At 50.7% G+C, this 16,479-nt stretch overlaps 1 protein-coding gene across 7 annotated transcripts in view; it reads left to right on the top strand.

Annotated features, from left to right (window-relative positions):
- The window catches only part of LOC140391506 (uncharacterized), a 229,505-nt gene that overhangs the window by 186,682 nt on the left and 26,344 nt on the right, over positions 1-16,479 (top strand). For all 7 annotated transcript variants that reach the window (XM_072476051.1, XM_072476050.1, XM_072476049.1 and 4 more), the window contains one exon: positions 10,680-11,003. In XM_072476051.1, the coding sequence (XP_072332152.1) occupies positions 10,886-11,003 (118 nt within the window). In that variant the 5' untranslated portion in view covers positions 10,680-10,885. The remainder of the gene's footprint in view (positions 1-10,679; positions 11,004-16,479) is intronic.

Below are 16,479 nucleotides of genomic sequence, written 5' to 3'. Positions count from 1 at the left end.
GGCCATTCAGCCCCTCGAACCTGTCCTGTCTCTCATTCCCAACATGCCTCCGTCTACCTGCCTTGATTCCGAAACCCTTCATCCCCACACCCAACTAAAATCTATCCATTTCAGCTCGACATTTTTAACTGACCTCGTCAGCTTTATGGGGGGAGTGAGTTCCAGATTTCCACTCCCATTTGTGTGAAGTACTTCCTGCCATCACCTCTGAACCACCTGGCTCACTTTTTATGGTTATTCCCCTTGTTCCGGTGATCTGTTTGATCCACATACAACCTTCTGACTTATCGGCCAGCGTGACTAAAAGTCAGAGACTGAACCATGGCTCACACCGAGATTGGAAAAAACTTATCGTTGTCCCAATATCTTTTCTGCTTCTGAAATATGAGTCTTTCTGTAACATCACTACACTCTTACTGAACCTTTGCTTCTCTTGATCCACATCACCTTTGATGTGTTTATATTGTCAACCAAAGTGTGATAGAGTCATAGAGTTTTCCAGCACTTGGCTCACAGACGTGTCTGCCCTGGCTTCACCGCTCCACATCTAAATACTTATTAAATGTTATGGCGGTTTCTGCCTCCACCACCCTTTCAGGCAGCGAGTTCCAGACTCCCACCACCCTCTGGGTGAAAAGGTTTTTCCTCACATCCCCTCTAACCCTCCTGCCCCTTTACCTTAAATCCCTGCCCCCTGGTCATTGATCCCTCCACCAAGGGGAAAGGTTTCTCCCTGTCTACTCTATCTGTGCCCCTCATAATTTTATACATCTCAATCCTGTCCCCCCTCAGTCTCCTCCGCTCCAAGGAAAACAACCCCAGTCTATCCAATCTCTCTTCATAACTAACACTCTCCAGTCCAGGCAACATGCTGGTAAATCTCCTCTGCACCCTTTCCAGTGCGATCACATCCCTCCTATAATGTGGATTCCAGAACTGCTCACAATACTCTAGCTGTGGCCTAACCAACGTTTTATACAGTTCCAGCATAACCTCCCTGCTCTTAAACTCAATGCCTCGGCAAATAAAGGCAAGTATACCATATGCCTTCTTAACCACTGTATCCACCGGCTCTGCTACCTTAAGGGGTGGGTGTACATGCACACCAAGCTCCCTCTGATCCTCGGTGCTTCCCAGGGTCCTGCCGTTTATCCTGTATTCCTTTGCCTTGTTTGTCCTGTCCATCACCTCACACTTATCCGGATTGAATTCCATTTGCCACTGACCAGCCCATCTGACCAGCCCGTCTATATCCTCCTGTAATCGAAGGCTATCCTCCTCACTACTTACCACCCCACCACCAATTTTTGTATCATCCGCAAACTTACTAATCAGCCCTCCTACATTCAAGTCCAAATCATTTATATAAACAGCAAGCAGCAAGGGCCCCAACACTGATCCCTGCGGGACCCCAACACTGATCCCCGCGGGACCCCAACACTGATCCCTGCGGGACCCCACTGTCTGTTAATGGGTCAGAATTAGCCCAATTTGGGAACATAGAACATAGAACCTTACAGCGCAGTACAGGTCCTTCGGCCCTCAATGTTGCGCCGACCTGTGAAACCACTCTCAAGCCCATCTACACTATTCCCTTATCGTCCCTATGTCTATCCAATGACCACTTGAATGCCCTTAGTGTTGGCGAGTCCACTACTGTTGCAGGCAGGGCATTCCACGCCCTTACTACTCTCTGAGTAAAGAATCTATCTCTGACATCTGTCTTATATCTATCTCCCCTCAATTTAAAGCTATGTCCCCTCGTGCTAGACATCACCATCCGAGGAAAAAGGCTCTCACTGTCCACCCTATCCAATCCTCTGATCATCTTGTATGCCTCAATTAAGTCACCTCTTAACCTTCTTCTCTCGAACGAAAACAGCCTCAAGTCCCTCAGCCTTTCCTCATAAGATCTTCCCTCCATACCAGGCAACATTCTGGTAAATCTCCTCTGCACCTTTTCCAATGCTTCCACATCCTTCCTATAATGCGGCGACCAGAATTGCACGCAATAGTCCAAATGCGGCCACACCAGAGTTTTGTACAGCTGCAACATGACCTCATGGCTCCGAAACTCAATCCCTCTACCAATAAAAGCTAACACACCGTACGCCTTCTTAACAACCCTCTCAACCTGGGTGGCAACTTTCAGGGATCTATGTACATGGACACCGAGATCTCTCTGCTCATCCACACTGCCAAGAATCTCACCATTAGCCCAGTACTCTGTCTTCCTGTTATTCCTTTCAAAATGAATCACCTCACACTTTCCTGCATTAAACTCCATTTGCCACCTCTCAGCCCAGCACTGCAGCTTATCTATGTCCCTCTGTAACATAGACATAGACATAGAACACACAGTGCAGAAGGAGGCCATTCAGCCCATCGAGTCTGCACCGACCCACTTAAGCCCTCACTTCCACCCTATCCCCGTAACCCAATAACCCCTCCTAACCTTTTTTGGTCACTAAGGGCAATTTATCACGGCCAATCCACCTAACCTGCACGTCTTTGGACTGTGGGAGGAAACCGGAGCACCCGGAGGAAACCCACGCAGACACGGGGAGAACGTGCAGACTCCGCACAGACAGTGACCCAGCGGGGAATCGAACCTGGGACCCTGGCGCTGTGAAGCCACAGTGCTATCCACTTGTGCTACCGTGCTGCCCTAAACTTGTAACTTCTTCCAGCTAGCTAATTTCTGATCCAAACTGCTAAATCACACTGAATCCCATGCCTCCGTATTTTCTGCAGTAGCCTACCGTGGGGAACCTTATCAAACGCTTTACTGAAATCCATATACACCACATCAACTGCTTTACCCTCATCCACCTGTTTGGTCACCTTCTCAAAGAACTCAATAAGGTTTGTGAGGCACGACCTACCCTTCACAAAACCGTGTTGACTATCTCTAATTAAATTATTCCTTTCCAGATGATTATACATCCTATCTCTTATAAACCTTTCCAAGATTTTACCCACAACAGAAGTAAGGCTCACTGGTCTATAGTTACCGGGGTTGTCGCTACTCCCCTTCTTGAACAAGGGGACAACATTTACTATCCTCCAGTCTTCTGGCACTATTCCTGTAGACAAAGATGACTTAAAGATCAAAGCCAAAGGCTCAGCAATCTCCTCCTTAGCTTCCCAGAGAATTCTAGGATTTATCTAGGATAAATCCCATCCGGCCCAGGGAACTTATCTATTTTCACACTTTCCAGAATTGCTAACACCTCCTCCTTATGAACCTCAAGCCCTTCTAGTCTAGTAGCCAGAATCCCAGTATTCTCCTTGACAACATTGTCTTTTTCCTGTGTGAATACTGATGGAAAATATTCATTTAGCACCTCTCCTATCTCCTCGGACTCCAAGCACAACTTCCCACTACTGTCCTTGACTGGCCCTACTCTTACCCTAGTCATTTGTTTATTCCTGACATATCTAAAGAAAGCTTTAGGGTTATCCTTGATCCGACCTACCAAAGACTTCTCATGTCCCCTCCTGGCTCTTCTTAGCTCTCTCTTTAGGTCCTTCCTAGCTAACTTGTAACTCTCGAGTGCCCTAACTGAACCTTCATGTCTCATCTTTACATAAGCCTCCTTCTTCCTCTTGACAAATGTTTTGACTGCTTTAGTAAACCACGGTCCCCTTGCTCGACCACTTCCTCCCTGCCTGACAGATACATACTTATCAAGGACACGCAGTAGCTATTCCTTGAACAAGCTCCACATTTCCATTGTGCCCATCCCCTGCAGTTTTCCTCTCCATCCGATGCATCCTAAGTCTTGCCTCATCACATCATAATTGCCTTTCCCCCAGATATAACTCTTGCCCTGCGGTATATACCTATCCCTTTCCATCACTAAAGTAAACTTAATCAAATTGTGGTCACTATCACCAAAGTGCTCACCTACCTCCAAATCTAACACCTGTCCTGGTTCATTACCCAGTACCAAATCCAATATGGCCTCGCCTCTCGTTTGTCTATCTAAATACTGTGTCAGGAAACCCTCGTGCACACATTGGACAAAAACAGACCCATCTAAAGTACTCGAACTATAGCGTTTCCAGTCAATATTTGGAAAGTTAAAGTCCCCCACAACTACCCTGTTGCTTTCGCTCCTATCCAGAATCATCTTTGCAATCCTTTCCTCTACATCTCTGGAACTTTTCGGAGGCATATAGAAAACCCCTAACAGGGTGACCTCTCCTTTCCTGTTTCTAACTTCAGCCTATACTACCTCAGTAGACGAGTCCTCATCAAACGTCCTTTCTGCCACCGTAATACTGTCCTTGACTAACAATGCCACCCCTCCCCCTCTTTTACCATCTTCCCTGAGCTTACTGAAACATCTAAACCCCGGCACCTGCAACAACCATTCCTGTCGCTGCGTTATCCATGTCTCAGAAATGGCCACAACATCGACGTCCCAGGTACCAACCCATGCCGCAGGTTCACCCACCTTATTCCGGATGCTCCTGGCATTGAAGAAGACACACTTTAAACCACCTTCCTGCCTGCCGGTACACTCCTGTAACTTTGAAACCTTACTCATGACCTCACTACTCTCAACCTCCTGTATACTGGAGCTACAATTCAGGTCCCCAAACCCCTGCTGAACTAGTTTAAACCCTCCCGAAGAGCATTAGCAAATTTCCCCCCCAGGACATTGGTACCCCTCTGGTCCAGGTGTAGACCATCCCGTTTGTAGAGGTCCCACCGAACCCAGAATGAGCCCCAATTATCCAGAAATCTGAAACCCTCCCTCCTGCACCATCTCTGTAGCCACACGTTCAACTCCTCTCTCTCCCTATTCCTAGTCTCGCTATCACGTGGCACGGGTAACAACTCAGAGATAATAACTCTGTTTGTCCTAGATCTAAGTTTCCACCCTAGCTCCCTGAATTCCTGCCTTACATCCCTATCCATTTTCCTGCCTATGTCTTTGGTACCTATGTGGATCACGATGTGGGGCTGCTCCCCCTCCCCTTAAGGAGCCCGACAACACGATCCGAGACATCACGCACCCTGGCACCTGGGAGGCAACACACCAACCGCGGGTCTCTCTCGTTCTCACAGAATCTCCTATCTATCCCCCTAACTATGGAGCCTCCAATGACTAATGCTCTACTCCTCTCCCCCTTCCCTTCTGAGCAACAGGGACAGACTCTGTGCCAGAGACCTGTACCCCATGGCTTACCCCTGGTAAGTCCCCCCCAACAGTATCCAAAGCGGTATACTTGTTACTAAGGGGAATGACCACAGAGGATCCCAGTACTGACTGCTTCCTCCCAGCCCCTCTCACCGTCACCCATCTATCTTTATTCTTCGGAGTAACTACATCCCTGAAGCTTCTATCTATGTCCACCTCTGCCTCCCGAATGATCCGAAGTTCATCCAGCTCCAGCTCCAGTTCCCTAACGCGGTTTCTGAGGAGCTGGAGATGGATGCACTTCCCACAGATGAAATCAGCAGGGACACTGACGGCGTCCCTCACCTCAAACATTCTGCAGGGGGAACATTGCACTACCTTCCCTGCCATCCCCACTAGATAAAAAAAGAAAAAGAAAGAAAGAGCTTACCTGTTATTCACTCCCCTTCTCAGCAAGCATTCACTCAGCAACCTCTGCGCCCCACACGATAACACCCGAGGGAAAAAAAAGAAAAACTACTTACCAGTCACCAGCCAGTCCCTTACCTGCAGGCTGTGACGTCACGGTTCAAATTCTTTCGACTTCTACCTGCCCTCGAGCCTTCCTCTTGATCTTTACAGCGGTTGTTTTTTTTTTGGTTAGAGGAGGGGGTAGGGAGGGAAACACTGAAGAAGTGTTTTGGGTTTAAGTGTCACTTGACAACAGTTCCTCCACAAACCACCTTCAAGTTAGGGTGAGCACACGGACGTATGCAAATTTCCCCCGCAACAGCCAATCAGCAGCTCCGCTCTACTGCCCTCTGCTGGATGCTTGTCTTCACTTGAACAGCTCGGGTCTCTTGCTGAGGTACACCTTCAAGTTAGGGTGAGCACACGGATGTATGCAAATTACACCCGCAACAGCCAATCAGCAGCTCCGCTCTACTGCCCTCTGCTGGATTTGCATTTATATAGCACCTAGTGATTATCAAACACAAATCATGATGTGGAGATGCCGGCGTTGGACTGGGGTGAGCACAGTACGAAGTCTTACAACACCAGGTTAAAGTCCAACAGGTTTGTTTCGATGTCACTAGCTTTCGGAGCGCTGCTCCTTCCTCAGGTGAATGAAGAGGTATGTTCCAGAAACACATATATAGACAAATTCAAAGATGCCAAACAATGCTTGGAATGCGAGCATTAGCAGGTGATTAAATCTTTACAGATCCAGAGATGGGGTAACCCCAGGTTAAAGAGGTGTGAATTGTATCAAGCCAGGACAGTTGGTAGGATTTCGCAGGCCAGATGGTGGGGGATGAATGTAATGCGACATGAATCCCAGGTCCCGGTTGAGGCCGCACTCATGTGTGCGGAACTTGGCTATAAGTTTCTGCTCGGCGATTCTGCGTTGTCGCGGGTCCTGAAGGCCGCCTTGGAGAACGCTTACCCGGAGATCAGAGGCTGAATGCCCTTGACTGCTGAAGTGTTTGTTTGGCATCTTTGAATTTGTCTATATATGTGTTTCTGGAACAGACCTCTTCATTCACCTGAGGAAGGAGCAGCGCTCCGAAAGCTAGTGACATCGAAACAAACCTGTTGGACTTTAACCTGGTGTTGTCAGACTTCGTACTGCAGACACAAATCGACATTGAGCTGGGTGATGAAGGACTTGGTCGAAGAGTAAATTGTTAAGATTGCCCCAAAGGAGGAGATACTTGGGAGGTTTAAAGAGGGAATTCCACAATTTAGGGTTGAAGCAACTATTAAAATTGGGGTTTACAGGAGACCAGAATTTGAAGGGCGATGTGCCTCTTTGCCTCACACTTGGGGGGTTCTGTCAGCCACATGATGAACCACCACAGTCTCCATTTTGTGCATATTTTATGACTTTTACTTTCGTAAATACATTTTCTTTTGCCTGAATGCATCGAAAAGATAAAGGCCCGAGAGATAATGAAGGATGTAAACTGCTTGCAAAACAGTTCCAGAGCCTCCAGTTGCAGCGAGCGTACTGCAGAGTGGAAACAATACATGGGCGAGTGAGTGGGGAATTGAGGTGGTGAAACCTCTGGTGGTAGGACATTGTTGTGGGGTTGGTTTCGGAGCAAGCCGTGAACATCGCCCTCCCACATCCTGTTCAAACTCAGTAAAGAAAAGACAAAGTTAAAGGCCACAACTTTCAACTTGCACATTTGGAAATTTCATCTCACAGGTCGTGCTCTTCAGCTTCAGGCTTGGAGGCCAAGCCAAGAAGGAAAGTAATTTCTAAGGTGATTGTTTCCTGTGTTCGTGGATCTGTTCCGTAAAAAAAAGGAAAAATATTTGTCTTAAACGGTGCGAAACCCCAATTTATGACATTATGTGGGCCGCAATAACAAACCAGCAGCCATTTGTAATGATGCATTTAATATTCATTCACACACAGGAATTCGTACATCTAAACTCTACAGTTTATTCAGTGTGATGGACATAGAAGCATACAGTGCAGAAGGAGGCCATTCTGCCCGCATCATCTCTTTGAGAGTGCTATCCAACTACTCCCACTCCCCCTGCACTTTCCTCGTAGCCTTGGAAAGTGTTCCCTCTTCAAGTATTTATTCAGCTCCCTTTTGAAAATTGTAAACGCACCAGTCAGGCTAACCGTACTGCAATTTGTAACACGCTCTTCTATCGCCAACCAGAACTCAGACGGAAAGGCCATGTGATTAGCCAACGAGCCAATTAAATTGCACAAAATAGACAGAGAGACAGAAGGGCACCATTTCTATTGGTACATGAGTGTTGATTTATAGCAACGATAAAACCCACAGTTCAGGGTACAACCAGCAATGATTCGAATCAGGGATGCACGAGAGGCCGGGATATGAGAGGCACAGAGGGCTCAGAGTGTAGTGAGGCTGCAGGAGACTACGGAGATAGGGAGGGGCGAGACCATGGAGGGAGTTGAAAATAAGTTCGAAATTTTGGAAATAAAGGTGGAATTTGTTCTGGCAGATGTGGCTTGACAACAAGGCTCCGTTTGTGCATTTATTTTTCAGATAGGAGCGTGTGTGACGCATTGTTCACTCGTATTTCATTTGTTCCTGACACTCACCCCAGGCCTCTTCATTGGCTCGACACACCCAGCCCACCACACTGCGCCCCCCCCCCCCCCGCCCCCCCCACACACACACACAGCACATACCATCTCTGATAAACTAAACACTTCACCTTGAACAGTTTCCATTGGAGATTACACAGAACCGTTACAATCTGTCATAGAGTATTCGCCAATCTCACTTCTAATGACCTTCAGCACTGGTATTTCTAGTTACATTAACTTATCTGTTTGATGACAGCATTGACCAACAAGGAGAGAACTAACTATCTGGAGCCAATAGAGGCAGCAGAAGGCCATTCGGCCCCTCGAGCCTGTTCTGCCATTTAACAAGACTAGATCATGGCTCATCCATACCTTAACAACCGAAATATGCCTTTGCACTGTAACCTTTACAACAAAATTATAGTACCTTAATTCAACTATAGATAGAGATTGGGCCCAGTTCCAATGTCCCAGCAAGAAGAGTAAAATGAAGGAAATATTTCATCTGTGAAGCAGGAAATATTATTAATGTGTTTGAAAGAAGAAAAGTTGTTAATTGTAAGGTTATTGCAATAAAGTAAAGAGGTTTGTTTGTGGTACATTTCAGTGCAGATGTTGCTAACCACAAAACAGCCAATGTTTTGCCAATGTGTAGACAGCGTGCGGTGGAGATTTACCCAGAATATTCCCAGGGCTGAGGGACTTCAGTTCCTGTGGAGAGACTGGAGGAGCTGGGATTGGTCTCCGTAGAGCAGAGCGGGTTAAGGGGAGATTTAATGGAAGCGTTTAAAATAATTTCAAGATTATGAGACACGTTTTGAGTGACCGGAGTGTCAGTATTCGGAGGGACTCCGGGTTAACATAACCGGCAAAAGAAGCCGAGGGGGAAAGAGGAGGTTTGTTTTGTACACGGCGGTGCTGAGAGCTGGAATGTGTAATGCGATAGAATGGCAGGGCTGTGGGGACAGAATGGGGGAGTGGGACTAGCTGTTTCAAAGAGCCAGCACAGGAACAATAGACCGAATAGCCTCCTTCAGTAATCTGTGATTCTCTGAAATACTTGGAGGAAGAGTCACAAGTTGTTATCATAACACCAAAGGCAAACACTTATTGTGTTCCTCACTTCTGCATTTGACCTGCTCAGTATTCAATCACAGGACATGGTCCAGTATCCAATCATAGGGCACTGCCCCAGTATCCAATCCCAGGACATTGTCCTGTATCCAATCCCAGGACATTGTCCAGTATCCAATCCCAGGACAATGTCCAGTATCCAATCCCTGGACAATGTCCAGTATCCAATCACAGGGCACTGCCCAATATCCAATCACAGAGCACTGCCCCAGTATCCAATCACAGGACATGGTCCAGTATCCAATCACAGGACATGGTCCAGTATCCAATCACAGGACATTGTCCAGTATCCAATCTCAGGATATTGTCCAGTATCCAATCCCAGGACAATGTCCAGTATCCAATCCCTGGACAATGTCCAGTATCCAATCATAGGACACTGTCCAGTATCCAATCACAGAACATTGTCCAGTTTCCAATCCCAGGACATTGTCCAGTATCCAATCATAGGGCACTGCCCCAGTATCCAATCTCAGGACAATGTCCAGTATCCAATCCCAGGACAATGTCCAGTATCCAATCCCTGGACAATGTCCAGTATCCAATCCCAGGACATTGTCCAGTTTCCAATCCCAGGACATTGTCCAGTATCCAATCCCAGGACATTGTCCAGTATCCAATCCCAAGACACTGATAGGTTGTCAATCTTTTGGGCATCTTCATACCACCTTTCTCCTTGGATTTTGATGTGCCCTCCGATTAGCTCTGGAAATGAAAAGTTTGTATTGGCCAAAAGTGTTGCTAGATCTCCTCGGCACTATTACTTCAAAACTAAACTGGAGCTGAAGTTGACCAGACACTCACTCGCTCTCTCTGTCTGTCTTTGTATCTCTTGACAGGGGCTGCTTAGCACAGGGCTAAATCGCTGGCTTTGAAAGCAGACCAAGGCAGGCCAGCAGCACGGTTCAATTCCCGTAACAGCCTCCCCGAACAGGCGCTGGAATGTGGCGACTAGGGGCTTTTCACAGTAACTTCGTTGAAGCCTACTTGTGACAATAAGCGATTTTCATTTCATTTCATTTCTCTCTCTTCCTCTGTCCCCCTCTCTCTCATGTTCTCTCCTTCTCTCTGTCTTTTATTTGTGTCAATTCCCCAGCACTGGGCTATATAGTAGAGATGGAGGATAAAGATCCACTCCTGGTTACGGCAGTCACCATGAATATCAGGGAAATCAGGGTTGACTCCAATGCCCCTGGTTTGGAATGAGTGTGTTTTCCACATTTCATATTGGAGGTTGTTTAACAGCAGGAAAACCGGAGCTGTGAATCTCGGGACTGTTGTTTGTTAATTCCAGATAACATTAAAAAAACATCTGCTTGTTCCTTTTCCAGGAAGTTATCCGTGTGGATTGCAGGTGGGATATCCCAGAGCGACATTTAACTATACCGTTGGAGACAGTCTGGAGTTGGTTTGTTGTGTGTTGTGCGCAACAGAAAAAACGGAGGTGCACTGGTGTAAATATCACTCAAACAGCTGTCAGAAAGTGAAAGAAACAACCAGGAGCAGCACAAATATTCACAATGAAACAAAACAAAAGATGCTTGTAGTTTACACAATCTCTTCTGTTAACCTGACGGACAGTGGCAGCTACCAATGTCGTGCCAAACAAGGGGGTGTACAAGCAAATGGAAATTCCATCGTTGTCAATGTGTTTGGTAAGTGCTGACATTTTTGTGGCTGAAGATATTCATCAACTGAAACAATTTCCTTTGTATAAAAGAAACATTATTTCCTGACCTGTTTCATGATTGTTGCTTGGGAATTCTCTGAGGTTGAGCCAGATTGTTTGAAATCTTGTCATCCCATTTGATATTGAGCTCAGATCCTGATCCTATATCCTGCCCATCACTAACAACTGCAAAATATCCCCTCTCTCCATCATCTATCTCTGCCCCGACCTCAACGCATCTGCTACTGAAACCCTTCTCAATACCTTTCTTACCTGCTGACTGCGCTATTTCCAACTGGCCTGCTGCCCAACTTTCACCCATTGAAAACGTGAGGATCCAAAACTCTGCTTCCCCTGCCCGATCTCACCCCCATCCCGTTCTCCATCAACCCCTGTTCTCACGGACCCACATTGACTCTCGGTCTAACAATACCTTGATTTTGAAATTCTCCCATTCTTAGGGCGTAATTCTCCGGCCTCGTTACGCTCTCAAGCGAACAAAACGAGGTCGGTGAATAGTGGGAGAGGCTGAGTCGGGCGCCGGGGGTCAAACAGTTTGCGATGCAACCAGCCTGCTCCCGTAGGCAAAATCGGGATCTCGCTGTAGGGTGGCTCGAAACCAATTATCACTACTTAAGCCCCATTTCCATACAATTAACGGGTGCCACCCTGTCGTGTTGGGTGCTCTGCTACACAGGCGAACCAACACGGTTGCGGAAGGTACAACTCAGTTTTATTACTAACAGTATTAACATTTGTAAACTGGTTACTGTGGTTTGTTCATTACCCTCTAACCTGTGGACCCAGCCCTAACACTATCTTGGAGAGGCACTCAGCACATGGTGGATGTCTGAGTGGCTTGCTGTGAGCTCTGTGCCCTGAGCTGTCTCCTGCTGGAATGAATCGGAAGTGTCGTGTTCCCTGTTTTATAGTGTGTCTGCTCTTGCCTGTGATTGGCTGTGATGTTGCGTGTGTATTGATTGGTCCATTGATCTGTCCATCAGTATGTATGTATGTTTGCACCATGATGTTTATCTGAATATCATGACACACCCCATATCCAGCGGCCTCCCATGATTCAGTGGCCTCCCCAGCGAGTGCTCACGCTGTCACCGATTAGTGCTCCTTTTGAAAACATGAACCTGGCGGAAGGGCTTCAGTGGGGAGCCGAGGAGGTGAGTAGCCATCTTTGCTCACAGGCAAAGAGCCCAGGGGAACTGGGGGCACCCTATTACTCGTCAGGGGATGGGGGACATTCAGTTGGGAGGAGGGGGGCACCCTCCGGAGGGGTGGGCTGCCATGGGAAGAGGGGTTGGGGGTTGGGGGGCAACCGCCCGCGGTACCATCATGCCAACCCCTGGATTGTGCGTACTCGCTCCAGGGGCAAACCTAGCCCCTGACCTTCTGCCCACCAACCACCCATTACCCCCCCACCCCCCCCCCCTCCACTGGCTGCCGAGGCCTCGGGCCAGGCGGCTGAAGGCTATTGCCAATAGGGAATTGGCAATCGTGGTTATCGTGACCACTTCATACAACCCAAGTTGATCCCCGTGGGTGGGCCATGTGGGAGCCATTGCCTCGCATCCCAATCACACCTTGATGCCCGGACACTGCGGGAGGCAACACCACACACGCAGCCCAGGGGATGGGACACAGCTCCGGGACATGTCCACGGCCGGACGGTGCGTGAGCGCTCAGGAAGTGTGTGTGTGTGGGCCGGGGGGGGGGGGGGGGGTGGGGGGGGGGGGAGTGCTTGGAGAGAGGGGGGGAGGTGCTTGGAGAGAGGGGGGGAGGTGCTTGGAGAGAGGGGGGGAGGTGCTTGGAGACAGGGGGGGTGAGGTGCTTGGAGAGAGGGGGAGGTGCTTATGGTGGGTGCTTGGAGAGTGGGGGAGGTGCTTGGAGAGAGGGGGGGAGGTGCTTGTAGAGAGGGGGGAGGTGCTTGGAGAGAGGGGGGAGGTGCTTGGAGAGAGGGGGAGGTGCTTGTAGAGAGGGGGGAGGTGCTTGGAGAGAGGGGGAGGTGCTTGTAGAGAGGGGGAGGTGCTTGGAGAGAGGGGGAGGTGCTTATGGTGGGTGCTTGGAGAGTGGGGGAGGTGCTTGGAGAGAGGGGGGGAGGTGCTTGTAGAGAGGGGGGAGGTGCTTGGAGAGAGGGGGAGGTGCTTATGGTGGGTGCTTGGAGAGTGGGGGAGGTGCTTGGAGAGAGGGGGGAGGTGCTTGTAGAGAGGGAGGGAGGTGCTTGGAGAGAGGGGGGAGGTGCTTATGGTGGGTGCTTGGAGAGGGGGAGGGGCTTGGAGAGAGGGAGGGAGGTGCTTATGGTGGGTGCTTGGAGAGAGGGGGGGAGGTGCTTGGAGAGATGGGCGTCCTCTGGGGGCTCTGGGGCCGGAGGGCACCGTTGCCCCTGTCGGAGGCACATGCACAACCGTGTTCCGTATGCTGGCTGTGAAACGTTGGGTCCTGGGATCCAGCAGCCCTCCCACTGCTGTCTCGCCTGGGGGGGGGGCGTTCCTGCCTCCACCTGATATACACCAGCAGCTGTGCAGTGCTCACCAGATTGTGCCCCAGAAGCCTGTCCACTAACGTTGCCCACTGAGGCGCGTGTCTCTGCGCTGGTGGAGGGTGGGGATGACAACTGTGGTGCTTCAATCGTGTCTTCCTCAGAACTCCTCTCCGAGGTGGTCGCCCGGGAGGCAGGAGAGGGGGCCGCCCGGGTGGGCCGGTGCTGTCGGCTGGAGGACCTGTGGGAGAATGGACATGTGGTCAGTGGGAGGGATGGGTCAGTCAGTCGGGGGGGGGGGGTTTAAGGGAGGGGGCGAGGGCGAGCTGGGGGAGATGGATGCTCACATAGCGACAGAAAGGTTTTGGAGAGTGGCACGTTGGTGTCGACTCATTTGTGCTGCACGGTGTAGGTCGTTCACCTCACCCCAGGCAGCATTGGCTGCCTTGTGACTGATCCTCCGGGACTGATCCTCCGGATCGGCGGGCCCCGATCGCGGGCCAGGCCACCGTGGGGGCACCCCCCGGGGCCAGATCGCCCCGCGCCCCCCCCACCCCCCCAAGGACCCCGGAGCCCGCCCGCGCCGCCTTCTCCCGCCGGTAAGAGAGGTGGTTTAATCCACGCCGGCGGGACAGGCATTCCAGCAGCGGGACTTTGGCCCATCCGGGCCGGAGAATCTCCGGGGGGAGGGGGGGCCCGCCAACCGGCGCTGCGCGATTCCCGCCCCCGCCGAATCTGCGGTGCCGGAGAATTCGGCAACCGGCGGGGGCGGAATTCACACCAGGCCCCGGCGCGGGGTCGGAGAATGCCGCCCCAGATAGCTGTTTACTGTGATGTTGGTTGAGGGATAAATAGTGAACAGTGCAACAATCATCTTGGCAATAATATTCATAGGATCTTTTACATCCACTCTGACAGTGCGGCACTCCCTCAGTACTGACCCTCTGACAGTGCGGCACTCCCTCAGTACTGACCCTCTGACAGTGCAGCACTCCCTCAGTACTGACCCTCTGACAGTGCGGCACTCCCTCAGTACTGACCCTCTGACGTTGCGGCACTCCCTCAGTACTGACCCTCTGACAGTGCGGCACTCCCTCAGTACTGACCCTCTGACGGTGCGGCACTCCCTCAGTACTGACCCTCTGACAGTGCGGCACTCCCTCAGTACTGACCCTCTGACAGTGCAGCACTCACTCAGGACTGACCCTCTGACAGTGCGGCACTCCCTCAGTACTGACCCTCTGACAGTGCGGCATCCCTCAGTACTGACCCTCTGACAGTGCGGCACTCCCTCAGTACTGACCCTCTGACAGTGCAGCACTCCCTCAGTACTGACCCTTTGACAGTGCGGCACTCCCTCAGTACTGACCCTCTGAAAGTGCAGCACTCACTCAGGACTGACCCTCTGACAGATCCGCACTCCATCAATACTGACCCTCTGACAGTGCAGCACTCTCTCAGTACTGAACCTCTGACAGTGCAGCACTCTCTCAGTACTGAACCTCTGACAGTGCAGCACTCTCTCAATACTGACCCTCTGACAGTGCGGCACTCCCTCAGTACGGACCCTCTGACAGTGCAGCACTCTCTCAGTACTGAACCTCTGACAGTGCAGCACTCTCTCAATACTGACCTTCTGACAGTGCAGCACTCTCTCAGTACTGACCCTCTGACAGTGCAGCACTCCCTCAGTACTGACCCTCTGACAGTGCGGCACTCCCTCAGTACTGGCCCTCTGACAGTGCAGCACTCCCTCAGTACTGACCCTCTGACAGTGCAGCACTCTCTCAGTACTGACCCTCTCACAGTGCGGCACTCCCTCAGTACTGACCCTCTGACAGTGCAGCACTCCCTCAGGACTGACCCTCTGACAGATCCGCACTCCCTCAATAGTGACCCTCTGACAGTGCAGCACTCTCTCAGTACTGACCCTCTCACAGTGCGGCACTCCCTCAGTACTGACCCTCTGACAGTGCAGCACTCTCTCAATACTGACCCTCTGACAGTGCAGCACACTCTCATTCCTGATCCTCTGACAGTGCAGCACTCCCTCAGTACTGACCCTCTGACAGTGCAGCACTCCCTCAGTACTGACCCTCTGACAGTGCAGCACTCTCTCAGTACCTAACCTCTGACAGTGCAGCACTCCCTCAGTACTGACCCTCTGACAGTGCAGCACTCCCTCAGTACTGACCCTCTGACAGTGCAGCACTCCCTCAGTACTGACCCTCTGACAGTGCAGCTCTCCCTCAGTACTGACCCTCTGACAGTGCAGCACTCCCTCAGTACTGACCCCCTGACAGTGCAGCACTCCCTCAGTACTGACCCTCTGACAGTGCAGCACTCCCTCAGTACTGACCCTCTGACAGTGCGGCACTCCCTCAGTACTGACCCTCTGACAGTGCGGCACTCCCTCAGTACTGACCCTCTGACAGTGCAGCACTCCCTCAGTACTGACTCTCTGAAAGTGCAGCACTCACTCAGGACTGACTCTCTGACAAATCCGCACTCCCTCAATACTGACCCTCTGACAGTGCAGCACTCCCTCAGTACTGACCCTCTGACAGTGCAGCACTCCCTCAGTACTGACCCTCTCACAGTGCGACACTCCCTCAGTACTGACCCTCTGACAGTGCGGCACTCCCTCAGTACTGACCCTCTCACAGTGCGGCACTCCCTCAGTACTGACCCTCTGACAGTGCAGCACTCCCTCAGTACTGACCCTCTGACAGTGCGGCACTCCCTCAGTACTGACCCTCTGACAGTGCAGCACTCCCTCAGTTCTGACCCTCTGACAGTGCGGCACTCCCTCAGTACTGACCCTCTGACAGTGCAGCACTCCCTCAGTACTGACCCTCTGACAGTGCAGCACCCCCTCAGTACTGACCCTCTGACAGTGCAGCACTCCCTCAGTACTGACCCTCTGACAGTGCAGCACCCCCTCAGTACTGACCCTCTGACAGTGCAGCTC

The sequence above is a fragment of the Scyliorhinus torazame genome, chromosome 15 (assembly GCF_047496885.1).
Source record: "Scyliorhinus torazame isolate Kashiwa2021f chromosome 15, sScyTor2.1, whole genome shotgun sequence".
NCBI lineage: Eukaryota > Metazoa > Chordata > Chondrichthyes > Carcharhiniformes > Scyliorhinidae > Scyliorhinus > Scyliorhinus torazame.
This window is presented reverse-complemented; position numbering and strand designations above follow the sequence as displayed.